Source organism: Notolepis coatsorum, assembly GCF_963971535.1.
Source record: "Notolepis coatsorum genome assembly, chromosome: 12".
In the NCBI taxonomy this organism is placed as follows: domain Eukaryota; kingdom Metazoa; phylum Chordata; class Actinopteri; order Aulopiformes; family Paralepididae; genus Notolepis; species Notolepis coatsorum.
This window is the reverse complement of record NC_140176.1, coordinates 64,840,504-64,866,442: the sequence shown is the minus strand read 5'-3', so window position 1 is coordinate 64,866,442 and position 25,939 is coordinate 64,840,504. Positions and strand designations below refer to the sequence as shown.

General features: G+C 45.8%; 1 protein-coding gene across 1 annotated transcript in view; it reads right to left on the bottom strand.

Annotated features, from left to right (window-relative positions):
* LOC311237873 (zinc transporter ZIP12-like) overlaps positions 1 to 25,939 on the bottom strand; it is a gene marked incomplete at both ends in the record, with an annotated part of 42,176 nt that overhangs the window by 7,128 nt on the left and 9,109 nt on the right. The window contains 5 exons of the mRNA XM_084325848.1: positions 323 to 495; positions 20,845 to 21,016; positions 23,712 to 23,854; positions 23,948 to 24,158; positions 24,866 to 25,189. Coding sequence (XP_084181974.1) covers positions 323 to 495; positions 20,845 to 21,016; positions 23,712 to 23,854; positions 23,948 to 24,158; positions 24,866 to 25,189 — 1,023 coding nt within the window. The remainder of the gene's footprint in view (positions 1 to 322; positions 496 to 20,844; positions 21,017 to 23,711; positions 23,855 to 23,947; positions 24,159 to 24,865; positions 25,190 to 25,939) is intronic.

Genomic DNA, 25,939 nt, shown 5'->3' with positions numbered 1-25,939 from the left:
ATAACCATCGCTATCTACTCATATAACTAGGGTTATAGGATAATTAACCTTCGTTACTCTGTCACTCATGCCTTGGTTTTTTATACTTTATTTGTCTTTTTTAAGATTCTTTATTTTAGAATTCAACTTTTTCTATTTTGAATACAGTCTATATTCTGTGTGAAGGGGGGACTAGCAAAGTACGATTTGTCGAACTGTACGAACTGTCCGCTTAACTGCGCATATGACAATTCAATATCTTGAATCTTGAATTTAGCGTGTAGGCCGCTCTACTTTTTTTCAACTACTCGTGGCACAACCAAGCATACATATCATCCCATACCTGTGGTATAAGGTGCAGGAGGGCGTCTCCAGAGAGGGTGCCCACTGCCAGCCCCACAAACAGTTGCAGGATGAGGGTGTAGGTCTCCTGGCAGGAGTTGAAGAAGATGAGGCAGATCCCCAACATAGAGCCCACTGTGATGAGCAGCACAGCCGCTGTGCTATAGCCATACTCTGCAGAGAGAGACATTAGAACATGCTATAGCCATACTCTGGAGAGAGAGACATTAGAACGTTAGGTTATGACTATAACCAAGTTCTGTTAATTAGGGGTGACGCTTGGCATCACTACTGCACTATCTCGCGTACGTGCACGCGTACTGAATAAACCACAAATGTACCTCTAATACCAGTATTAGTCTGACCACACCCCTCATCAGCTTACCTTCATAAGCAGGTGTGTGGTCACCTGCTCTCCTCCTTCCCAAGCTTTCACCACAAGGTGAGGTCAAGGGCTGCAGCGGCCGTCTGATGCCAAGCGTCACCCCTAATTAACAGAACTTGGTTATAGTCATAACCTAACGTTCTGTTTCATTAGGGGCTCTGCTTGGCATCACTACTGCACAAAGGGAGGCCAAGCGGAGCCGCTGGCTGACAAATACACCCCGCTGACAGCCCCCCAAAACCATCAGAACAGGGAGGGCCGAGCCCCCCCGACCCCCCCTAATGGAGGGTATCCCCCCTATTAGAGGCTTCACGGGAAGGCGACGGACCCGACCGTGCGAAGAGGCACTCAAGCAACTTAACGCACAGGGTGAGCAGACCGTGGCTTGACCCCACGACTACACACACGCACAACCCGCATGCCACCCGGGAACGAACGGAGGAACAACCTCGTTACTGCCCCCAGAATCACGGGGTCAAGGGCAAACCCAACCCCGTGGCAAGGCCGTAGCAGCGGAGCGCGAAGGAAGACCCAGACCCACCAAAAGGACTGGACTCCCTGGAATGGGGGCCCGGAGAAGTCCATGATGCCAGCATCAAGACCCCACCAGGTGGGCACGTAGTGCCCCGCCCCCCACATCGCCAGCGTATTCGGACAAAGGCCCCCCAGTTACTGCACCTGGTAATCCCAGGCGGTATCCCAAGTACTAACCAGGCCAGAACCTGCTTAGCTTCCGAGATCGGACGAGATCGGGCGTGTTCAGGTCGGTATGGCCGTAAACCGAGCGGGCCCCGTCCCCCCAACAGTACACCGCCTGGCACACTAACCCTGCAGAACAGACAGTCAGCATGGCCGTAAGCACACAAAAAAGGTTAACCAACGGAAGCAGGCAGCGCACCGGGGAAAAACCAGGCAACAGGCTGTTAACCCTAGCCTGGAGACTGCGGACGAGACAGGCGCCAGAGGGGACAGCTGAACACAGCCGCCCCGGCGGAAGGAGCGTAAGCTGGCGGTGTTGCATGACCAAGCCTCCATTTAAAAACCCCCACCCAGAGGGGTCGAGGCAGAGAAGGCTGACACGATTGGCAGACGTCATGAACGTGCAGGGGCACCCTCAAACGGTGAACCCGGGAGTTGACACTGCTCCAACACACCAGGGAATCAACCACCTCGGTGTTACCCAATGCGGTGGTTGTTCCTATAACCCCTCAAGAAAAAACTCCAAAACACACCTGCGGGTATACAACGGCTATACCGCAGTACAAGTGTTTCAGTTTCCAAAAAGGGTTAACCCAGGCCTACGGGTCGCAAACATCACTTCGGACCGGGCCTGGCGGTACGGGAAGCACAGGGTCACCAGAGGAGGTCAAAAAACCACCCCCACAGGCCCCTCTTCGCCATGCGTGAGAGAGGAGCGAAAAATAATGGAGAACCAGCCCCTAAGCACACCGTACCTGGTATTCCCCGGCGGTCTCCCAACCAAGTACTAACCAGGACCAACCTGTGTAGCGGCCGAGATCCGACGAGATCGAGCGCGTACAGAATGGCATGGCTGTAAGCCATGACGACAGTGCTGAGTAAAAACATACCCAACCAGGGTCTCCATAGCGCTTAACCCTGTGACACCCAGACCGACCTGGCATTTTTCCCCCTGAAAAAAGCCCAAGTCCCTCAGGGTACCAGAACAGCAGATCTGCATCCCCGGCGGACAACGGGTTCAACTGATCTGGACCAGCGTGACCAGAACCAGTCCCGTGCCCTAACCACGCCGACATGCCTACTCCAGGAGAAGGGCAGATATGCGTGTTGATCTTAACATGAAAAGAAGGCGCCACCCAGACGTTCGGACGAACCGCGCCTGGTGGCCCACCCCAAGGGCGTGAGACCCCACTACATATGTTCAGATCCATCCCGTCATCATCCCCCAGACATGAACGAGAATCCGTCGACAACCCACCCAGGTCATGGGATGTGGTCGTCGGAAGAGGAAAAACCCCCATCTCAGTTGCTTTATAAAAACGCTGTTTCAACCACAAGCAACCAAGGCGTGCCAGTCAATCGCCTGTTTACAGCGAGCTAGCACTATACGTGCGTCGGGACACACCCCCATCAATGAACAGGCTATTTAGACCTGTCATTGAATCCCCAAGGCGCCCAGGGGAACGACAAGAGGGGTGTGACACTCCCTAACTCCAACACTTCTGGAATAGAAAGAAGGAAGCATCAACAGTATGTATCCCAGTCTACACAGCCGGGGTAAAAAATGTTCACATTTTTACATCCCACCACCCTCCCATAGGAAAGAGACGGGGATCCCCAGAGAGACTTCCCACGCGAGCTGTACAGATTGAAAAGAATATATTGCACCTTGAGCCATGTAAAAAACTGGTTTTAGGGCCTCCGGGGAAGAGGCACTGAACCCATACACACTCAATAAACGAATTGAATCGAATATACATACAATAGAAAAGGACCCTTCTAGAGGGTCCACTCACTTTGACAATCTGAGGAGGAAGGCTCTGTACTCTGATGGAGGCTTCCTCACATGGAAGAAGGAGTCCGAACTCACAGAAGGCCTGAATAGGCGCTTGGTGAGGAGGAGCCCTGACCACCCCCCCTGAAAACAGATCCATCACATGGACCTGAACAGCACACGGAAGTCCTACCAACAGAGACGCGCACGGTGACGTACTCTATGGCGGGGGAATTCCTGCGGTGCACACGCCCAATATACCAAGCCGTGGGACCAGGAACTCCCTCCCCCCCCCCCCCCCCCCCCCCCGTAACGTGCCGAACCGCCACGTGACGGGAACCTTGAAGGACAGGGGGTGTACCCCTGACCGACAGAACAATGGGGAGAGGAAAGGTTACCAGTTCACCCCTTTACGACCCCACACCCATGATACGACGTAACGACAAAAAGAGAATATGACACAGTCATAGTCAGCTCTATGAAGCGTTTCACAGCTCCACACAGCGCATGAGCTAACCTGCTATCTGATTTTTACTAAGGAAAAACACAGAATAGAGAGGGCTCTAAGAACCCCGGTCCAACATACACATGTGCTTCTGTGGCCAGTACAACCCAGTTGTAGGTCACATGACACACACAACCCATCATCACCTACAAAAAATGGCAAAAACACTCAACAGAGGAACGCCGTTTTTTTCACAATGAGAGAATACATCATTCTTGATTAGTATCGACCACAGGCCTTGCTAAGCACACATGACAGCAACCAAACCAATTTCCCTTTAGGAAATAAGTTTCTCCAGCAGATTTAGCACAACCTCAGCAATCAAGCTAAGAGTTACATCGTATCCCTACCACACAAAAGACACAATTAATGCACAACATGTCTGATAGGAGGTGATAAAGTCCCCAGGGAACCGGGGGGGAAAACACAATCCTCCTATTTTACCCTCAATACGGCCAGTTAAAACAGGAAAACCTGTTAATGTGTGAACACACTGTTCATTGTCATTACAGTCTGAGAAAGAACATTCTTTTACTCACTTGTCACCAAGCATAGCTTCATAGGTTAGTTACCTTAGTTGTGAGTACACGGCCGTGTTACTCACACAACAACCAGATCATTACATCCCGTTTGCACGGAGAAGCTAACTGCCAGTGACAAAAACAGCTCACACATAACCCGCAACGTATCCTAAATGCATTGTAGCAACACACGTTTTGGGAAAAACACCGTTATTCACAATACATTTAGCAAAGTAAAACCAGAAGACGTGTTATGAGGTCTGGTCAACCCCGTTCCTACCCGGAACGCAGATCAGCGAAGTGCAGTCACAAGACACCGTAGAACACAGCCGTCCTGTGTTGTTCGATCCGGGCAGCGTCGCCGCTCCAACCAGTCGCTACAGTCCTCTTTGTTGACGCAATCCCCATCCAGGCTCAGGGCAGGGTCGACGAACATCCCCTGTCAAGGATGACGTCGTGGTCAAGAGTGTAAAACATGTTAAAATCAAAGCACGTTCAACAGAATAGCATCAAGCTAACGGCTGCTCCAACCGTTCGGGTGCTATTGCTTCTGCTCGCGAGACGCCGATCTAACGACGCACGCGATCAGAAGCGAGCTCACGGCGGCGCGCGAGAAGCTAAGCTACCCCGCGCCAGGCCATGGCCAAAGCAGCAAGCTAACGTTACCTAGCGACCACGACATGCTAGCCCCGCAGCTAACAGCTGACTGGCTAATAGTAGGCCTTAAGCAGGCCATGCAGCGATCCAGCAGGCTAACGCAGCAGTTAACAGCTGACCGGCTAACCGTAAGCTATGAACATGTAACAATGACATAACACTCACCCAGACAGGCCGCCGTTCTGAACCTCTCCTCACTTTTTAAGAGAAAAGAGAAAACAAGATGTCAACACCGCTTCACAACGGTGACATTACCACATCCGACGGAATCAGCACAGTACCAACTGGCCTGTGTAGCTGACTTTGAACATGAATCTGCCGCTATCGCACATTACATGCACATATCCCCTCGTGAAGGAATACTCTCATTTGGATATGAAAGATGGGGCCTTAACACGGTGACAGAGAGAATCCACTCGTCCAGAACACACAGGGATCACCAGTGTCAATGGTTGCGGCCCACTAGTTAAAACTATAATGGTCTCCAGACCAAGGCCTTCTGTCGCCTAGGTGGCTGAACAAAGGACCCTAGTCTGGGGCCGGTTTCCATAAACTTTGTCAAGTAGCCCCCATAGCACTAACAGACAAGTGGAGCCCGCCAGCAAACACTACTCACCCAACCTGGAACGCACCGCTTCTCACAACAGCGGCATGTCCGACAGTTCAGCTGTGGCCTGACAGGTTTCACCCCAACAAACACAGCAAGGAACTGCAGTTGAGAAGCATGCAGTGGCGTGCTCCCAATACGAAAACCGGTGGAGGGTTTTTAGAATGATCATCATCTTCCAGACACTCCAGTACGAAGACAATATCGCCGTATTTTCTCGAAAATAGTGAGAGAGAAAATAAAGATATGATGTCAACGTATCCTTGTTTCCCAAAGCTGCTCCTAAACCTTTCTTCCATCATGGTGTCAAGTGTGGGGATCTACCGAGGCACTTCTTCCTTGTGGTGAAAGCGAGAAGGAGGAGAGCAGGTGACCACACACCTGCTTATGAAGGTAAGCTGATGAGGGGTGTGGTCAGACTAATACTGGTATTAGAGGTACATTTGTGGTTTATTCAGTACGCGTGCACGTACGCGAGATAGTGCAGTAGTGATGCCAAGCAGAGCCCCTAATGAAACAGAACATGCTATAGCCATACTCTGGAGAGAGAGACATTAGAACATGCTATAGCCATACTCTGGAGAGAGAGACATTAGAACATGCTATAGCCATACTCTGGAGAGAGAGACATTAGAACATGCTATAGCCATACTCTGCAGAGAGAGACATTAGAACATGCTATAGCCATACTCTGCAGAGAGAGACATTAGAACATGCTATAGCCATACTCTGCAGAGAGAGACATTAGAACATGCTATAGCCATACTCTGCAGAGAGAGACATTAGAACATGCTATAGCCATACTCTGTAGAGAGAGACATTAGAACATGCTATAGCCATACTCTGTAGAGAGAGACATTAGAACATGCTATAGCCATACTCTGCAGAGAGAGACATTAGAACATGCTATAGCCATACTCTGGAGAGAGAGAGACATTAGAACTCTCACAGTTGAATGGGATTTTGCCATAGATTTAAGTTAAGTTAAGTTATATTTTGCACTGGGATATATAAACACTATACTGAATGTCAAAATACTGTACATTGTGACACAAACTATTGTATACCTCTTTTTAAATGTCATGGAATATATATATATATATATATATATATATATATATATATATATATATATATATATATATATATACTGTACATATTTATTATAAATGACATCTATGGCAAAATCCCATTCAGCTGAGACTGCATCTGGGTCCACTTCCACATTTTCGACAGTCTCTATGCTAATAGGGAATGAATAACTTGCCAATTTGTTAATAATTCAATTATGCACTTAAAGTGTACCCCCCCCCCCCCCCCCCCCCCCCCCGGAAAATCAGTTACAACAAGATTGTGTTAGATAAGCAGTGTAGTATTTAAAATGTTCTCTACTTATCCAAACAACACATGGCTGATCTGGAGCAGGAAGTGCAGCACTTTGTCATGACACTATCCTACTTGCCCATAAGTGCGGCTGGCAGGAGAGGCATTGGCGCAAGTCTATACAAATTGATTATTTGTATTATTATTTGAAAACAACAGATCTTGGTTGTTTTCTGGCATACTGGGCATATCACAGGGGGAAAAACTGAATGCAGTCCAACCCAAATAGGCTATGCAGTTCAATTGATATTTGTTTGTTGTTTGAGCTCAGTGCTGAACTACTGACATACTGTAGCTTCTGTTACCCAGATGGGGGAGGGCTTTGGGTGTTTAGGCGTCTCTCGAGTGCCAGTCTAGTTTTGATTAGGATTACACCAGAATAGTTCCCTTTTCTATCCATTGGAAGTGTAGAAAGGAGCAATACACCATTCTCATTGCAAAGCAACCTCAAAAGATTGCAGGCACATTCAAAGAACTGATCCCAGTGCAATCTTTATTTCAAGTATAATAGATATAGAATTATAATATGACATCCAATGTGGTGATTATTCGCCACCAATTTCTTTCCTTCTCAAGTATATATATAGGACTATCGTTCCTCAACGTAGGATGAATGAATGAATGAATGAATGAATGAAAACTTTATTTAACAGATTGCAGAATGGGTACAATACAGTACGGCTCAATACATACAATTGTTAAGGGGATGCAGACCTGAGAAAGACGTTTGTCTTGTTTCCATCAGGGTCCCCCATTTTCAATTCATATAGACATTTCTGACATACACAACATACATGACATTTATGGCATAGGGACATATAGGTATTTAGTACTGATACATTTGTGACATAACGGTATTCAAATATACAGTACTGTTACCCCTAGATCCTGACAGAGTATATATGGAGCCATATGAAATCCGTTTTATTATTTTCCAAATTCCATTTTATTTTTTCCCAAATTCCGTTTTTTCCGTTTTAATATTTCAGAATTCTGTATTTTGCTTTTTATGCTCATTTTACCATCATAAATAGTGTCTAATAAGTGGGAATGAATAAATGTCTACAATTGAATATGATATAACAGTCCATTTAATGTTTTTAAGTGCTGCAACTCAGAAATACAGTTACATTGTGACAAAATAAAAATACACATTTCAAGTGTAAACAATAGATACAGCTAGCTACTACTGACATTATCACAATGTCAGTAGCCTAGCTATATCTATTTTATTGTGATGAAATATAGTAATGCATAATTTAGGCACCTTTAGTTTGGTTTATTTCGTTTATAAAGGACAGTGTATAATGACAATCGTTTGCATTAAACAAATGGATTGCACCAGATTTAGCAAGAAGCTATCATTTCCATCTATAGTCCCATGTACTGTAAAACGTTTCATAGCTATTTAAGTTTATTTCGATTATAAAGGGCAGTGTATAATGACTCGTTTGCATTAAACAAATGGATGGGTGCACTAGATTTAGCAAGAAGCGATCATGTCCTAATCACAACAGTGTCGCAAGTGTTTTTGTGGCTCCAGTCCACGGAACGTTGACAGAATTAGCAAAACACCTTATCGCCGGAGGCATAAAAGTCATTAGGATACTGCTCTGCTCTGAATTGAGGGCTTATTTGGGGAATTTATTAGCTTCTTGACGATGTAAACACCGAAGCAGCGAGACGCTTGGGAGACTGCCTGTGTTGTGTGTAACCCGCTCTAGCGTCCGCCTCCCCGGTCGCGTGTGCACCAAGCGTTCCACCCAAAAACGGAATTTCAGTCCAGATTAGGCCAAATTCTGCAATATTCCACGTTTTGCAGTTGATTCCATTTTTATTGGTCAATTCCGCGATTCCGTCCGCGATTCCGTGAACGCGGATTTCATATGGCTCTAAGTATATACATATGATGGGGAGGGGACTGTACATTAGGAGGGGGTGGGTGGGTGGGAGGGAAATATACATACGGCGGGGAGGGAATATATACATGCGGTGGTGAGGAGACTGTCTATTAGGAGGTGGTGGGGGTTTTGGGCATTTACGGTGGCCAGTTTCGAATTGCAGCCTCCCGTAGGTGCTCTTTAAGAGCGGTTTTTAATGTGGGCAGGGATTCACATTCCTTTACAGCTTTGGGTAGGGCGTTCCACATTGTTGTGGCATAATTGCGAAACGTGTTTAGTCCCTTGTTTGAGCCGAATCTGGGTTTAACATGATTTGTTGAGCTTCCTCTGGTGTAGTGGTTGTGGTATTCACTGACCTTTGGGAAGTATTTTGACATGTACATGGGCACCCCGGTCGTATAGTTGTAGACCAGGCCCATTGCAAGTTGCTGTACTCTGTCGTCTACTCTAAGCCATCCTAGGTTGGCAAAGTGGGCAGGGGTGAGGTGGGTTCTGGGGTTCAGGTCAAGTAGTAATACACTTTATTTGTATAGCACCTTTCATACAAGAATTGCAGTTCTGTATCACACTTAGCTCACGCTCAGCGTTTCATGCATATATCTTGCTTCAGCATATATACACTGAATAATTTCACAAATGTACCTTTAATGCCCGCATTCATCTGGCCACACCCCCATCCGCTTACCATAAGCAGGGATGGTGCCACACACTCATCTCCTTCTCAAATTTCATCACAAGCAACGTGTTGCTCATATGCCCACTTGACGTGGAGAAAAATATTGGCTGGAAAAGCAATGTTTACGAGGAGAGGAAGAACAAGGAGATACATATCTTTATTTTCTCTCTCACTATTTTCGAGAAAATACGGCGATGTTGTCTTCGTCACTGGAGTGTCTGGAAGATGGTGATCATTCTAAAACCCTCCACCGGTTTTCGTATTGGGAGCACGCCGCTGCATGCTTCTCAACTGCAGTTCCTTGCTGTGTTGGTTGGGGTGAAACCTTTCAGGCCACAGCTGAACTGTGTGACGCGCCGCTGTTGTGAGGAGCGGTGGGTTTCAGGTTGGGTGAGTACTGTTGCTGGCAGGCTTCACTTGTCTGTTAGTGCTATGGGGGCTAATTGACAATGACAGCTCCCCTCTGGTCGCGTGCGCCGTTCGCTCGGCGTAAGTTTCTCCAGCAGATTTAGCACAACCTCAGCAATCAAGCTAAGAGTTACATCGTATCCCTACCACACAAAAGACACAATTAATGCACAACATGTCTGATAGGAGGTGATAAAGTCCCCAGGGAACCGGGGGGGAAAACACAATCCTCCTATTTTACCCTCAATACGGCCAGTTAAAACAGGAAAACCTGTTAATGTGTGAACACACTGTTCATTGTCATTACAGTCTGAGAAAGAACATTCTTTTACTCACTTGTCACCAAGCATAGCTTCATAGGTTAGTTACCTTAGTTGTGAGTACACGGCCGTGTTACTCACACAACAACCAGATCATTACATCCCGTTTGCACGGAGAAGCTAACTGCCAGTGACAAAAACAGCTCACACATAACCCGCAACGTATCCTAAATGCATTGTAGCAACACACGTTTTGGGAAAAACACCGTTATTCACAATACATTTAGCAAAGTAAAACCAGAAGACGTGTTATGAGGTCTGGTCAACCCCGTTCCTACCCGGAACGCAGATCAGCGAAGTGCAGTCACAAGACACCGTAGAACACAGCCGTCCTGTGTTGTTCGATCCGGGCAGCGTCGCCGCTCCAACCAGTCGCTACAGTCCTCTTTGTTGACGCAATCCCCATCCAGGCTCAGGGCAGGGTCGACGAACATCCCCTGTCAAGGATGACGTCGTGGTCAAGAGTGTAAAACATGTTAAAATCAAAGCACGTTCAACAGAATAGCATCAAGCTAACGGCTGCTCCAACCGTTCGGGTGCTATTGCTTCTGCTCGCGAGACGCCGATCTAACGACGCACGTGATCAGAAGCGAGCTCACGGCGGCGCGCGAGAAGCTAAGCTACCCCGCGCCAGGCCATGGCCAAAGCAGCAAGCTAACGTTACCTAGCGACCACGACATGCTAGCCCCGCAGCTAACAGCTGACTGGCTAATAGTAGGCCTTAAGCAGGCCATGCAGCGATCCAGCAGACTAACGCAGCAGTTAACAGCTGACCGGCTAACCGTAAGCTATGAACATGTAACAATGACATAACACTCACCCAGACAGGCCGCCGTTCTGAACCTCTCCTCACTTTTTAAGAGAAAAGAGAAAACAAGATGTCAACACCGCTTCACAACGGTGACATTACCACATCCGACGGAATCAGCACAGTACCAACTGGCCTGTGTAGCTGACTTTGAACATGAATCTGCCGCTATCGCACATTACATGCACATATCCCCTCGTGAAGGAATACTCTCATTTGGATATGAAAGATGGGGCCTTAACACGGTGACAGAGAGAATCCACTCGTCCAGAACACACAGGGATCACCAGTGTCAATGGTTGCGGCCCACTAGTTAAAACTATAATGGTCTCCAGACCAAGGCCTTCTGTCGCCTAGGTGGCTGAACAAAGGACCCTAGTCTGGGGCCGGTTTCCATAAACTTTGTCAAGTAGCCCCCATAGCACTAACAGACAAGTGGAGCCCGCCAGCAAACACTACTCACCCAACCTGGAACGCACCGCTTCTCACAACAGCGGCATGTCCGACAGTTCAGCTGTGGCCTGACAGGTTTCACCCCAACAAACACAGCAAGGAACTGCAGTTGAGAAGCATGCAGTGGCGTGCTCCCAATACGAAAACCGGTGGAGGGTTTTTAGAATGATCATCATCTTCCAGACACTCCAGTACGAAGACAATATCGCCGTATTTTCTCGAAAATAGTGAGAGAGAAAATAAAGATATGATGTCAACGTATCCTTGTTTCCCAAAGCTGCTCCTAAACCTTTCTTCCATCATGGTGTCAAGTGTGGGGATCTACCGAGGCACTTCTTCCTTGTGGTGAAAGCGAGAAGGAGGAGAGCAGGTGACCACACACCTGCTTATGAAGGTAAGCTGATGAGGGGTGTGGTCAGACTAATACTGGTATTAGAGGTACATTTGTGGTTTATTCAGTACGCGTGCACGTACGCGAGATAGTGCAGTAGTGATGCCAAGCAGAGCCCCTAATGAAACAGAACATGCTATAGCCATACTCTGGAGAGAGAGACATTAGAACATGCTATAGCCATACTCTGGAGAGAGAGACATTAGAACATGCTATAGCCATACTCTGGAGAGAGAGACATTAGAACATGCTATAGCCATACTCTGCAGAGAGAGACATTAGAACATGCTATAGCCATACTCTGCAGAGAGAGACATTAGAACATGCTATAGCCATACTCTGCAGAGAGAGACATTAGAACATGCTATAGCCATACTCTGCAGAGAGAGACATTAGAACATGCTATAGCCATACTCTGTAGAGAGAGACATTAGAACATGCTATAGCCATACTCTGTAGAGAGAGACATTAGAACATGCTATAGCCATACTCTGCAGAGAGAGACATTAGAACATGCTATAGCCATACTCTGGAGAGAGAGAGACATTAGAACTCTCACAGTTGAATGGGATTTTGCCATAGATTTAAGTTAAGTTAAGTTATATTTTGCACTGGGATATATAAACACTATACTGAATGTCAAAATACTGTACATTGTGACACAAACTATTGTATACCTCTTTTTAAATGTCATGGAATATATATATATATATATATATATATATATATATATATATATATATATATATATATATATATATACTGTACATATTTATTATAAATGACATCTATGGCAAAATCCCATTCAGCTGAGACTGCATCTGGGTCCACTTCCACATTTTCGACAGTCTCTATGCTAATAGGGAATGAATAACTTGCCAATTTGTTAATAATTCAATTATGCACTTAAAGTGTACCCCCCCCCCCCCCCCCCCCCCCCCGGAAAATCAGTTACAACAAGATTGTGTTAGATAAGCAGTGTAGTATTTAAAATGTTCTCTACTTATCCAAACAACACATGGCTGATCTGGAGCAGGAAGTGCAGCACTTTGTCATGACACTATCCTACTTGCCCATAAGTGCGGCTGGCAGGAGAGGCATTGGCGCAAGTCTATACAAATTGATTATTTGTATTATTATTTGAAAACAACAGATCTTGGTTGTTTTCTGGCATACTGGGCATATCACAGGGGGAAAAACTGAATGCAGTCCAACCCAAATAGGCTATGCAGTTCAATTGATATTTGTTTGTTGTTTGAGCTCAGTGCTGAACTACTGACATACTGTAGCTTCTGTTACCCAGATGGGGGAGGGCTTTGGGTGTTTAGGCGTCTCTCGAGTGCCAGTCTAGTTTTGATTAGGATTACACCAGAATAGTTCCCTTTTCTATCCATTGGAAGTGTAGAAAGGAGCAATACACCATTCTCATTGCAAAGCAACCTCAAAAGATTGCAGGCACATTCAAAGAACTGATCCCAGTGCAATCTTTATTTCAAGTATAATAGATATAGAATTATAATATGACATCCAATGTGGTGATTATTCGCCACCAATTTCTTTCCTTCTCAAGTATATATATAGGACTATCGTTCCTCAACGTAGGATGAATGAATGAATGAATGAATGAATGAAAACTTTATTTAACAGATTGCAGAATGGGTACAATACAGTACGGCTCAATACATACAATTGTTAAGGGGATGCAGACCTGAGAAAGACGTTTGTCTTGTTTCCATCAGGGTCCCCCATTTTCAATTCATATAGACATTTCTGACATACACAACATACATGACATTTATGGCATAGGGACATATAGGTATTTAGTACTGATACATTTGTGACATAACGGTATTCAAATATACAGTACTGTTACCCCTAGATCCTGACAGAGTATATATGGAGCCATATGAAATCCGTTTTATTATTTTCCAAATTCCATTTTATTTTTTCCCAAATTCCGTTTTTTCCGTTTTAATATTTCAGAATTCTGTATTTTGCTTTTTATGCTCATTTTACCATCATAAATAGTGTCTAATAAGTGGGAATGAATAAATGTCTACAATTGAATATGATATAACAGTCCATTTAATGTTTTTAAGTGCTGCAACTCAGAAATACAGTTACATTGTGACAAAATAAAAATACACATTTCAAGTGTAAACAATAGATACAGCTAGCTACTACTGACATTATCACAATGTCAGTAGCCTAGCTATATCTATTTTATTGTGATGAAATATAGTAATGCATAATTTAGGCACCTTTAGTTTGGTTTATTTCGTTTATAAAGGACAGTGTATAATGACAATCGTTTGCATTAAACAAATGGATTGCACCAGATTTAGCAAGAAGCTATCATTTCCATCTATAGTCCCATGTACTGTAAAACGTTTCATAGCTATTTAAGTTTATTTCGATTATAAAGGGCAGTGTATAATGACTCGTTTGCATTAAACAAATGGATGGGTGCACTAGATTTAGCAAGAAGCGATCATGTCCTAATCACAACAGTGTCGCAAGTGTTTTTGTGGCTCCAGTCCACGGAACGTTGACAGAATTAGCAAAACACCTTATCGCCGGAGGCATAAAAGTCATTAGGATACTGCTCTGCTCTGAATTGAGGGCTTATTTGGGGAATTTATTAGCTTCTTGACGATGTAAACACCGAAGCAGCGAGACGCTTGGGAGACTGCCTGTGTTGTGTGTAACCCGCTCTAGCGTCCGCCTCCCCGGTCGCGTGTGCACCAAGCGTTCCACCCAAAAACGGAATTTCAGTCCAGATTAGGCCAAATTCTGCAATATTCCACGTTTTGCAGTTGATTCCATTTTTATTGGTCAATTCCGCGATTCCGTCCGCGATTCCGTGAACGCGGATTTCATATGGCTCTAAGTATATACATATGATGGGGAGGGGACTGTACATTAGGAGGGGGTGGGTGGGTGGGAGGGAAATATACATACGGCGGGGAGGGAATATATACATGCGGTGGTGAGGAGACTGTCTATTAGGAGGTGGTGGGGGTTTTGGGCATTTACGGTGGCCAGTTTCGAATTGCAGCCTCCCGTAGGTGCTCTTTAAGAGCGGTTTTTAATGTGGGCAGGGATTCACATTCCTTTACAGCTTTGGGTAGGGCGTTCCACATTGTTGTGGCATAATTGCGAAACGTGTTTAGTCCCTTGTTTGAGCCGAATCTGGGTTTAACATGATTTGTTGAGCTTCCTCTGGTGTAGTGGTTGTGGTATTCACTGACCTTTGGGAAGTATTTTGACATGTACATGGGCACCCCGGTCGTATAGTTGTAGACCAGGCCCATTGCAAGTTGCTGTACTCTGTCGTCTACTCTAAGCCATCCTAGGTTGGCAAAGTGGGCAGGGGTGAGGTGGGTTCTGGGGTTCAGGTCAAGTAGTAATACACTTTATTTGTATAGCACCTTTCATACAAGAATTGCAGTTCTGTATCACACTTAGCTCACGCTCAGCGTTTCATGCATATATCTTGCTTCAGCATATATACACTGAATAATTTCACAAATGTACCTTTAATGCCCGCATTCATCTGGCCACACCCCCATCCGCTTACCATAAGCAGGGATGGTGCCACACACTCATCTCCTTCTCAAATTTCATCACAAGCAACGTGTTGCTCATATGCCCACTTGACGTGGAGAAAAATATTGGCTGGAAAAGCAATGTTTACGAGGAGAGGAAGAACAAGGAGATACATATCTTTATTTTCTCTCTCACTATTTTCGAGAAAATACGGCGATGTTGTCTTCGTCACTGGAGTGTCTGGAAGATGGTGATCATTCTAAAACCCTCCACCGGTTTTCGTATTGGGAGCACGCCGCTGCATGCTTCTCAACTGCAGTTCCTTGCTGTGTTGGTTGGGGTGAAACCTTTCAGGCCACAGCTGAACTGTGTGACGCGCCGCTGTTGTGAGGAGCGGTGGGTTTCAGGTTGGGTGAGTACTGTTGCTGGCAGGCTTCACTTGTCTGTTAGTGCTATGGGGGCTAATTGACAATGACAGCTCCCCTCTGGTCGCGTGCGCCGTTCGCTCGGCGTCTCGCGAGCAGGGGCAGTAGCGACCGACGGTTGGAGCGGCCGTTAGCTTAATGCTACTCTGTTGAACGTGCTTTGATTATAACATATTTTACACTCTTGACTACGACGTCATCTTTGACAGGGGATGTTCGTCGATCCTGCCCTGAGCCAGGACGGCAAGGATTGCGTCAACAAAGGGACCGTTGCGACGGGTAGAGCGGCGACGCTGCCCAGATCGAACAACACAGGATGGCTGTGTTTCTACGGTGTCTTGAGACTGCACTTCGCTGATCTACGCTCCGGGTAGGACAGGGTTTGGCCAGACCTTATACGCGTCTTTCTGGCTTTACCTTCTATATTTTTTGTAAATAACGCTGTTTTCCATTACCGCCATACCAACCTGAACACGCCCGATCTCGTCCGATCTCGGAAGCTAAGCAGGTTCGGCCCTGGTTAGTACTTGGATGGGAGACCACCTGGGAATACCAGGTGCAGTAAGAAAACGTGTGTTGCTGCAATACATTTGGGATACGACGCGAGTTTTGTGTGAACTGTCTTGTCACTGGTAAATAGCTTCTCCGGGCAAATCGGGTTGTTGTTACAGATGTGAAAATGATCTGGTTGTTGTGTGAGAAACATCATGTGTGTTGTTATGTACCGTGTACTCACAACTAAGGGGTAACTAACCTATGAAGCTATGCTTAGTGACAAATGAGTAAAGAATTTTCTTTTCTCAGCCTGTGATGACAATGAACAGTGTGTTCACATATTAACAGGTTTTCCTGTTTTAACTGGCCGTATTAAGGGTAAAGCAGGAGGATTGTGTTTTCCCCCCGGTTCCCTGGGACTTTTTCATCCTCCTATCAGACATGTTGTTGCACTACATTGTGTCTTTTGTGTGGTAGGGATGCGATGTAACCCTTAGCTTGATTGCTGAGGTTGTGCTAAAACTGCTGGAGAAACTTTATTTTCCTAAAAGAAAAGATTGTTTGGTCGCTGTCGTGTGTGCTTAGCAAGGCCTGTGGCCGATACTAATCGAGAATTATGTATTCTCTCATTATGAAAAACGGCGTTCCTCTGTAGAGTGTTTTTGCCATTTTTTGTAGGTGATGATGGGTTGTGTGTGTCATGTGACCTACAACTGGGTTGGACTGGCCACAGAAGCACATGTGTATGTTGGACCGGGGCTCTTAGAGAGCCCTCTCTATTCTGTGTTTTTTCCTTAGTAAAAATCAGATAGCAGGTTAGCTCATGCGCTGTGTGAAGCTGTCAAACGCTTCATAGAGCTGACTATGACTGTGTCATATTCTCTTTTTGTCATTACATCGTATCATGGGTGTGGGGTCGTAAAGGGGTGAACTGATAACCTTTCCTCTCCCCCTTGTTTCTGTCGGTCAGGGGTACACCCCCTGTCCTTCAAGGTTCCTGTCACGTTGCGGTTCGGCACGTTACGGGGTGGGGGGGAGGGAGTTTCCTGGTCCCACGGCCTGGAATATTGGGCGTGTGCACCGCAGAAATCCCCCCGCCATAGAGTACGTCACCGTGCGCGTCTCTGTTGGTAGGACTTCCGTGTGCTGTTCAGGTCCATGTGATGGATCTGTTTCGGGGGGGTGGTCAGGGCTCCTCCTCACCAAGCGCCTATTCGGGCCTTCTGTGAGTTCGGATTCCTCCTTCCATGTGAGGGAGCCTCCATCAGAGTACAGAGCCTTCCTCCTCAGATTGTCAAAGTGATTGGACCCTCTAAAAGGTGTCCTATTCTATTGTGTATGTATTCGATTCAATTCGATTATTGAGTGTGTATGGGTTCAGTGCCTCTTCCCCGGAGAGGCCCAATTTTTTACATGGCTCAAGGTGCAATATATTCTTTTCAATCTGTACAGCTCGCGTGGGAAGTCTCTCTGGGGATCCCCGTCTCCTTCCTATGGGAGGGTGGTGGGATGTAAAAATGTGAATTTCTTTTACCCCCGGCTGTGTAGACTGGGATACATACTGTTGGTGCTTCCTTCTTTTCTATTCAAAAAGTGTTGGAGTTAGGAAGTGTCACACCCCTCTTGTCGTTCCCCTGGGCGCCTTGGGGATTCAATGACAGGTCTAAATAGCCTGTTCATTGATGGGGGTGTGTCCCGACGCACGTATAGTGCTAGCTCGCTGTAAACAGGCGACTGACTGGCACGCCTTGGTTGCCCTTAGGTTAAAACTGCGTTTTTATAAAGCAACTGAGATGGGGGTTTTTCCTCTTCCGACGACCACATCCCACGGCCTGGGTTGGTTATCGACGGATTCTCGTTCATGTCTGGGGGATGATGACGGAATGGATCTGAACATATGTAGAGGGGTCTCACGCCCTTGGGGTGGGCCACCAGGCGCGGTTCGCCCGAACGTCTGGGTGGCGCCTTCTTTTCATGTTAAGATCGACACGCATATCTCCCCTTTCTCCTGGAGTAGGCATGTCGGCGTGGTTAGGGCACGGGACTGGTTCTGGTCACGCTGGTCCGGATCAGTTGAACCCGTTGTCCGCCGGGGATGCAGATCTGCTGTTCTGGTACCCTGAGGGACTTGGGCTTTTTTCAGGGGGAAAAATGCCAGGTCGGTCCGGGTGTCACAGGGTTAAGCGCTATGGAGACCCTGGTTGGGTACGTTTTTACTCAGCACTGTCGTAATGGCTTACGGCCATGCCAACCTGTACACGCCCGATCTCGTCGGATCTCGGCCGCTACACAGGTTGGTCCTGGTTAGTACTTGGTTGGGAGACCGCCTGGGAATACCAAGTACGGTGTGCTTAGGGGCTGGTTCTCCATTCTTTTTCGCTCCTCTCTCGCGCATGGCGAAGAGGGGCCTGTTGGGGTGGTCTTTGACCTCCTTAGGTGACCCTGTGCTTCCCGTATCGCCAGGCCCGGTCCGAAGTAATGTTTCGTAGGCCTGGGTTAACCCTTTTTTGAAAACTGAAACACTTGTACTGCGGTATAGCCGGTGTATACCCGCAGGTGTGTTTTGGAGTTTTTTCTTGAGGGGTTATAGGAACAACCACCGCATTGGGTAACGCCAAGGTGGTTGATTCCCTGGTGTGTTGGAGCAGTGTCAACTCCCGGGTTCACCGTTTGAGGGTGCCCCTGCACGTTCATGACGTCTGCCAATCGTGTCAGCCTTCTCTGCCTCAACCCCTCTGGGTGTTTTTTTTTTAAATGGAGGCTTGGTCATGCAACACCGCCAGCTTCCGCTCCTTCCGCCGGGGCGGTTGTGTTCAGCTGTCCCCTCTGGCGCCTGTCTTGTCCGCAGTCTCCAGGCTAGGGTTAATAGCCTGTTGCCTGGTTTTTCCCCGGTGCGCTGCCTGCTTCCGTTGGTTAACCTTTTTTGTGTGCTTACGGCCATGCTGACTGCCTGTTGCAGGGTCAGTGTGCCAGGCGGTGTACTATTGGGGGGACGGGGCCCGCTCGGCTGAGGGGCCTTTGTCCGAATACGCTGGCGATGTGGGGGGCGGGGTCACTAAGTGCCCACCTGGTGGGGTCTTGATGCTGGCATCATGGACTTCTCCGGGCCCCCGTTCCAGGGGGTCCAGTCCCTTGGTGGGTCTGGGTCTTCCTTCGCGCTCCGCTGCTACGGCCTTGCCACGGGGTTGGGTTTGCCCTTGACCCCGTGATTCTGGGGGCAGTAACGAGGTTGTTTCCCTCCGCTCGTTCCCGGGTGGCATGCGGGTTGTGCGTGTGTGTAGTCGTGGGGTCAAGCCACGGTCTGCTCACCCTGTGCGTTGAGTTGCTTGAGTGCCTCTTCGCACGGTCGGGTCCGTCGCCCTCCCGGTAAACCTCTAATAGGGGGGGTGCCCTCCATTAGGGGGGGTCGGGGGGGCTCGGCCCTCCCTGGTCTGATGGTTGTGGGGGGCCTCAGCAGGGTACATTTGTCGAGCTTCTAGCTCCCGCTCAGCTCCTATTATGCATGAAACGCTGAGCGTGAGCTAAGTGTGATACACGTTAGGTTATGACTATAACCAAGTTCTGTTAACACTTAGTGAACGCTCAGCGTCTAGACGCTGCTGCAGGCCCTTGATTTTTCATTGTGGTGAAATTTGTTGGGAAGGAGATGAGTGTGTGGCACCATCCCTGCTTATATAGGTAAGCGGATGGGGGTGTGGCCAGATGAATGCGGGCATTAAAGGTACATTTGGTGAAATTATTCAGTGTATATATGCTGAAGCGAGATATATGCATAAAACGCTGAGCGTTCACTAAGTGTTAACAGAACTTGGTTATAGTCATAACCTAACGCTCAAAGTGCTTCACAGCAGTAAAAAAAAAAAAAGACAAATAGCAGCATAAAATTTGCACAAAATTGGCAGATCAAGAGCAATGCATAAAGTGCAGCAAACAATTTACAGCTGCAAAATAGACAAAGTCAAGGATGCAAATTTGTCAATTGACAGATTTTTTATTAAAAAAAAATTCCTGCATTGACAAACTAAATGAAACATGATCTGAAACATGATGTGAAAGCTGATGTGAAAGAGGGGGTGGGGAATGTATAGATATTGAGTAGAACAGTTTAATCCTTGCACTGAAGAACCACATATCTGTTTTGAAATGATTTTGGACAATCCATTTAGTTTAAATCACTTTACTTTAGGTGCTGTAAGTGGTATATAGTATATATAGTATATATATATATATATATATATATATATATATATATATATATATATATTTTGCAAGAAATCTTGCCAAGCCTAATTTTCTTACTGCACTGGCAGATTATTTTACTTGTTTCAAGCACATATTTGCTTAAAAGTTGGAGACCCATGTTACTGACCAAACACTATATCAGTGATGGCTGTCGGAATGTAGAGCTATTATTTTAATATGTATTTTTAACACTTATTTGAACTAAAGTAATACCACTTACAGCACCTTTTATGGTTGTTTTTTGTTTAACTGGGTGCACCAGCACCATAACAATCAGTTAGTAATGATATGAATCAGAACAGTGATGTGGTAAACGTGACTTACTCTCAAGGGCAGTGGGCGGAGATGCTCTTGTTGTCTGCCCTGTGGCCTCGCAGGCGTTGCCTAGCAACTGCTGGATGATGGCAGGACAGATTTGTCTGAAGTGCTCCCTGGAAATCGGTGAATGAGGGTCCACAGCAAAAATATCGAGCAACTGATTGGCTGAAAAGCAAATCTGATTGAATTGAGAAGAAAACATATTAGAAAATGACGTGATAGACTTTTGATGCCATGTTTTTGACATATTTCAGGAGGAAACCAAGGAACCTATAAAAGAAGGAAGGGTCATTACATCACTGTGTAGCGTGTGAATGCACATTGGTGCCAAGTGTGGAAACCCTCAGTTCACCCAACATTACGTTTAATGACCTGCCATTTAAACAGGTTACCTCGGATGTCAGAGTCATCTGCGATTTGTTGCTTCGTTAACTAGCTAATGTTTGATGTAAATTGGTTGATGTATATTTCCTCAGATAGCTGGTATATTTTGGATTTTAATACAGGCTTCAATAGAACTGGCACCAAAGTCTGACACCAAGCAGAGAATTAGAACACTGGTATTCTGACATCATGACCCTTCCTTGACTTGATCTGATTGACAGTGACATCAGCCTTCACTCCATTATTGAGGACCATTAGGAAGATAGTTTTATGTGATACAGAAGGGAAGAAGAGCTTTAATTGCATTTAATTAATAAAAAAATACATATGATACTGTATATTGTATGTTGCATATTACATTATATAATCATATTATAATTCATTTGTATATTATATTAAACTATATTTACACTATTTGCTATTATATTATGGTACTATATGATATTGTATATAGCATGTACTTACTATATATCTCATATCACATTATATATGTGTTGTATATACACTATTATACTATTATACTATTATATACTGCAGGTATACTATACTGTAATGTGTACTGTATGTACTGTAATGTGTATTATATGTATGTACTATGTATGTAAATGTAAAAAAGAAAAAAAACGTAAGTCTTCAGGGGTAGGGCCCGACAAGCCTAGTGCTTCTCCCTAGCCCCTTTCGGACAATTGGACAATGCTGCAATAGCAGCTGGTAAAACGTTGGCGATTTATGAAATTACCATTGTTATGTGTCCAAAACTAGAAAATAAATAAATAACTGAACTGAAGGGGTGGGAAGCGAGATTATTAAAAAAATCACAGATTTAATCACCCAAAGTACACCCTGAAGAGTCTGAGAGGTTACGTTTGGACAGATTTGAACTCACAACATCAAAAGCACTGCGGCGTGTGTGTGCCTCAGCCCAGGGAGATACCGAGACATTTTTTTTATTTTTTTTTATTGATCTTTTCCCCCCTCCATTTTCCTCCGATTTTCTCCCATCCTAATGTTAGTCGTATGCCAATTCCCAATCCCCTTCCTGGTCGCTGCGCACTTACCCCCCACAGTCAGATCATCTGGGAGAGTGGAGGCTATCACGTGCTTCCTCTGACACACGTCCAGCCAATCAACCGCTTCTTTTCACCTGGCAGCGCGGATTCTCATTGAGAGGGCGTAGCGTGTGGAAGGATCACACTATCCCACTCAAGTCCTATCCGCGCTTAGCAGGCGCCCCGACCGAACTGTAGGAGTCGCTGTTTACAACGACCCGGACCCACCCCGCCAGCTTCTCCCACCCTCTAATACTGCCAATTGTATTAGTGTGAACGGCCAGCCAAGCTGGTGACAACCCCGGAGCTGTGAGCTGGATTCGAACAGGCGAATCCAGCTCACAGCTCCGGGGTTGGTGACGAACGCAATCTCCGCTACGCCACCTAAACGCCGATACTGAGACATTCTATGGTTCTGCGAGGGCCACAACAAGTCATAACCACACATACCGAATGAATGAAAGAAAGTGGCTCTGCCTCCAAAAATACTGTGGCAGATAACGGCATTCATGCATGCATGAAGTCAGCACCGATTTGTCAATTACAATAAGACCTGAGGTTGTATTCTAATCTCGGATTGAGCTAGAAATGTGTGTGGAGGAGGCTGACAGATATAAGGATGTTCTTCATGGATGTTAATGTCTCGGTCAGGATTTAAAAAGATGAACAAAAGACAAATTAGCATTTGATAGTGAATCCTCAAAGATGACCAGAAATAAAAGTGAACTGACGGGAGAAAAGACATTTATGGACATATTGCCTCTGTTTCCCATTGAATAAAATACAAATTTACCAGCTTATATCCTGTAAGGTCTTACATGCAATCTCATGGCCCGATCATCAATATCTCCATATGCGTGAGTAAATGGAATGTTGCAAGTATTACAATTGGGCCGATACTTACACAGACTGCAAAACCCAACAATGAACAGGATAAAGTCTTTACACGCCTCAGTATTGTAGCTAATATCTGCATATCTCAGGTCTCTTATCCAGGTTTCTCATAACTGGTATAAGAGCTTATCTGGGTTTTTGTACGGCATATGGTGTTTATATGTATACCAACACAAAATAAAAACTTAAAGTGACAATGTATTTTTAATTTAATTTAATTTTAATTAATCAAGTTCTGGGGAGTGTACAGAGCAAATTGAGACCACCAGCGCTTCAACACGACACTCACCTTTTCTGCTCAAATGGTCTGGTGAGACACGACACTAAGCACGGCTACAACACTAAATGCGGTTTAGGGTTGTGTCTCACCAGACCATTTGAGGCTAGAGCGGCGGTGGTGAAGCGCACTGTATGCACTCCAGAACTTGATTATTTAATAAAAGGGAAACATAACACACATTGTCACTTTAAATATCCCAAATATGAGTTATTATGAGATATTGGTGTGCTGTATATGAAGTAATCTGCTCTTTGTGTCACTATCACCTGGCCCCAGTCTGTGCTGATACCCCGAGTCTCTTGGACGCAAGCATCCAGCGGAGGTCCCGTGACGCTGCGCCTCGCCCTGCCGTGAGAGTGAGCGGCTCCCTCCCTTCCTACGCCCAGTCGCTGAAGCAGCTCCTCCAAATCTACGGAGAGAAATGGCCTCGTCACCACGGGGAAACCGTACAGCGACGGCATGCCGGGGGTTAACGACAAAGGTTTCACTCATGAAGAATTACCCAAGAGCTGGAGGTCACTGGTGCGGTTGAGGGATAGGAAGATGTAGTCGGTGAAGAAGGATGGGGAGGGGAGGCTCCTCTTGCTGAAACAGTGGCCGCGGAGGGTGTGGGTGATGATGGCTGCCGCCAGCTTGGACACAGAGGACGTCATCCCGGCGCCCCGGCTGTCTTTCACGTCGGCCTCTTCCATGAGATGGGAGGCGTCGATACACTGTGAGATCACACGTCAAATGATTACTTCCAGGTGGTGTACTGGTCGTCTCTTGTTACCTTTTCAAATACCGTGACAATGCTTTATAAATACTGTAATAGTATACTTGATTCTAGATTTCTACAACTAGTTTGACTGTTTGATGAAAATCGCCATTGATCTCTGTGCGTTCATCTTCTGCCAAATATCTCGTAAACCAAGTGAAAAAGCTAATTCCTATGTATTCCATGATCTATGCTACTGTAAACTACTAACAAATCAGTCGCAGTCAACCAGCACCTGCGAACGGATCGGACCCTTAGTTAGTGCAGCCGCCTGTGGATCCTATGGTCCCAGGTTCAAATCCACTCGGTTGCATTGGTGGCAGCAGTGGGATCTCACTGCCCTGTGAATCTGTATCCAGATTCACATACATAGCAATGGGGGTGGGATCTCAGTGCCTTAACCCGGGGAAAGTGGACGAAAGAAAGTGCGAGGACACACTTCTCGGGGGGAGGACGACTGTAAACTATACTAATGAGTCGGTTGCAGTCAACCAGCACCTGCTAACTGGTACTGACCCTTTAGCTCAGCTGGTTCCTGTGAATCCTATGGTCCCAGGTTCAAATTTCAAATTCACTCAGTTACACTATCATTACAAGATCAGTACTGTTTGGAAGGAGGGGTGAGTCATCCCAGACATAAAAAAGAAACAATCCAAGTCTTACCTGTGAGTAAGATGAGGCCGTCTGGATAGGCGGTTCGTAGTACTGGTTGATGAGCTGTAGGATGTTCTCTGTCTCGTTGAAAGACAGGAAGCGGCTTTCCTCTGTGTGGTATAGGTTGGTGAGGGCCAGGAGGTAGAACTGGTAGTTCAGAGATGAGGATGAGGATGAGAAAGAGGAGGCAGAGTTGGAGCCTGAGGCGCACAGGTCTTTCATGTTGATTATGTAGTAGAGCAGAACGGTGGACATCCGCTGGTAGTCGTCCTCGGTGACGTACGCCCTCCCATCGTCGTCCAGCACGGAGAGGACGATGTCTGGTGTCAGGCACTGTGGCATGGACAAGACGAGGAAGAAAGAAAACGGATTGAGGCTTAACATTTGTAATGTTCGTCAATTTGTAATGTTCGTCAGTTTGTAATGTTCGTCAGTTTGTAATCACTGTTTTTAAGCTGGTGATACACTGTCGCCCTATTACTGGCTTTGTTTACATGGTGATTTATGGTAATTATATATATTTTTTCAAATGTATTGTATCTACAGGTCAAATTAAAAAATAAAAAATAAAATAAGTGTGAATTTGCCCAGATTTTACTTGTTCACAACTTTGATTGTATCAAGGTGGAAATTGCACAATAAAACTGGAGCCAACAAACAACTGTGACCTTTCATGAGATTAAAGATCCACGGAAACGCATGGCATTGAGATTTGACGCATTTCCAAATGCAGCAGTAAACAAGTATTGGATGGTGCGGTTCAAAATCTACATTTTCTTTCTGTGTTCATCCTCAAGTAAAGACAATTCCTTTCATGAGTGCATATATGATGCATTATGATGACTCATCAGGCCATTAGTATAGGGAGGCACAGCTGACATCATCATCACAGGCAGGTACATGTTTGCCTGCTCATAGTACATTGGGATTACTTTATAAGCAAACTACTTTAAAAGTAAAATTTAAGACAATAATAAAATATGATACATCCACCCAGATAAAATACTACATTACCCAGTAGCTGTTTGCCACAAACAGAAGTGATGTACGGTTTGCGAACAAATCATTCAAATTAATGACTTT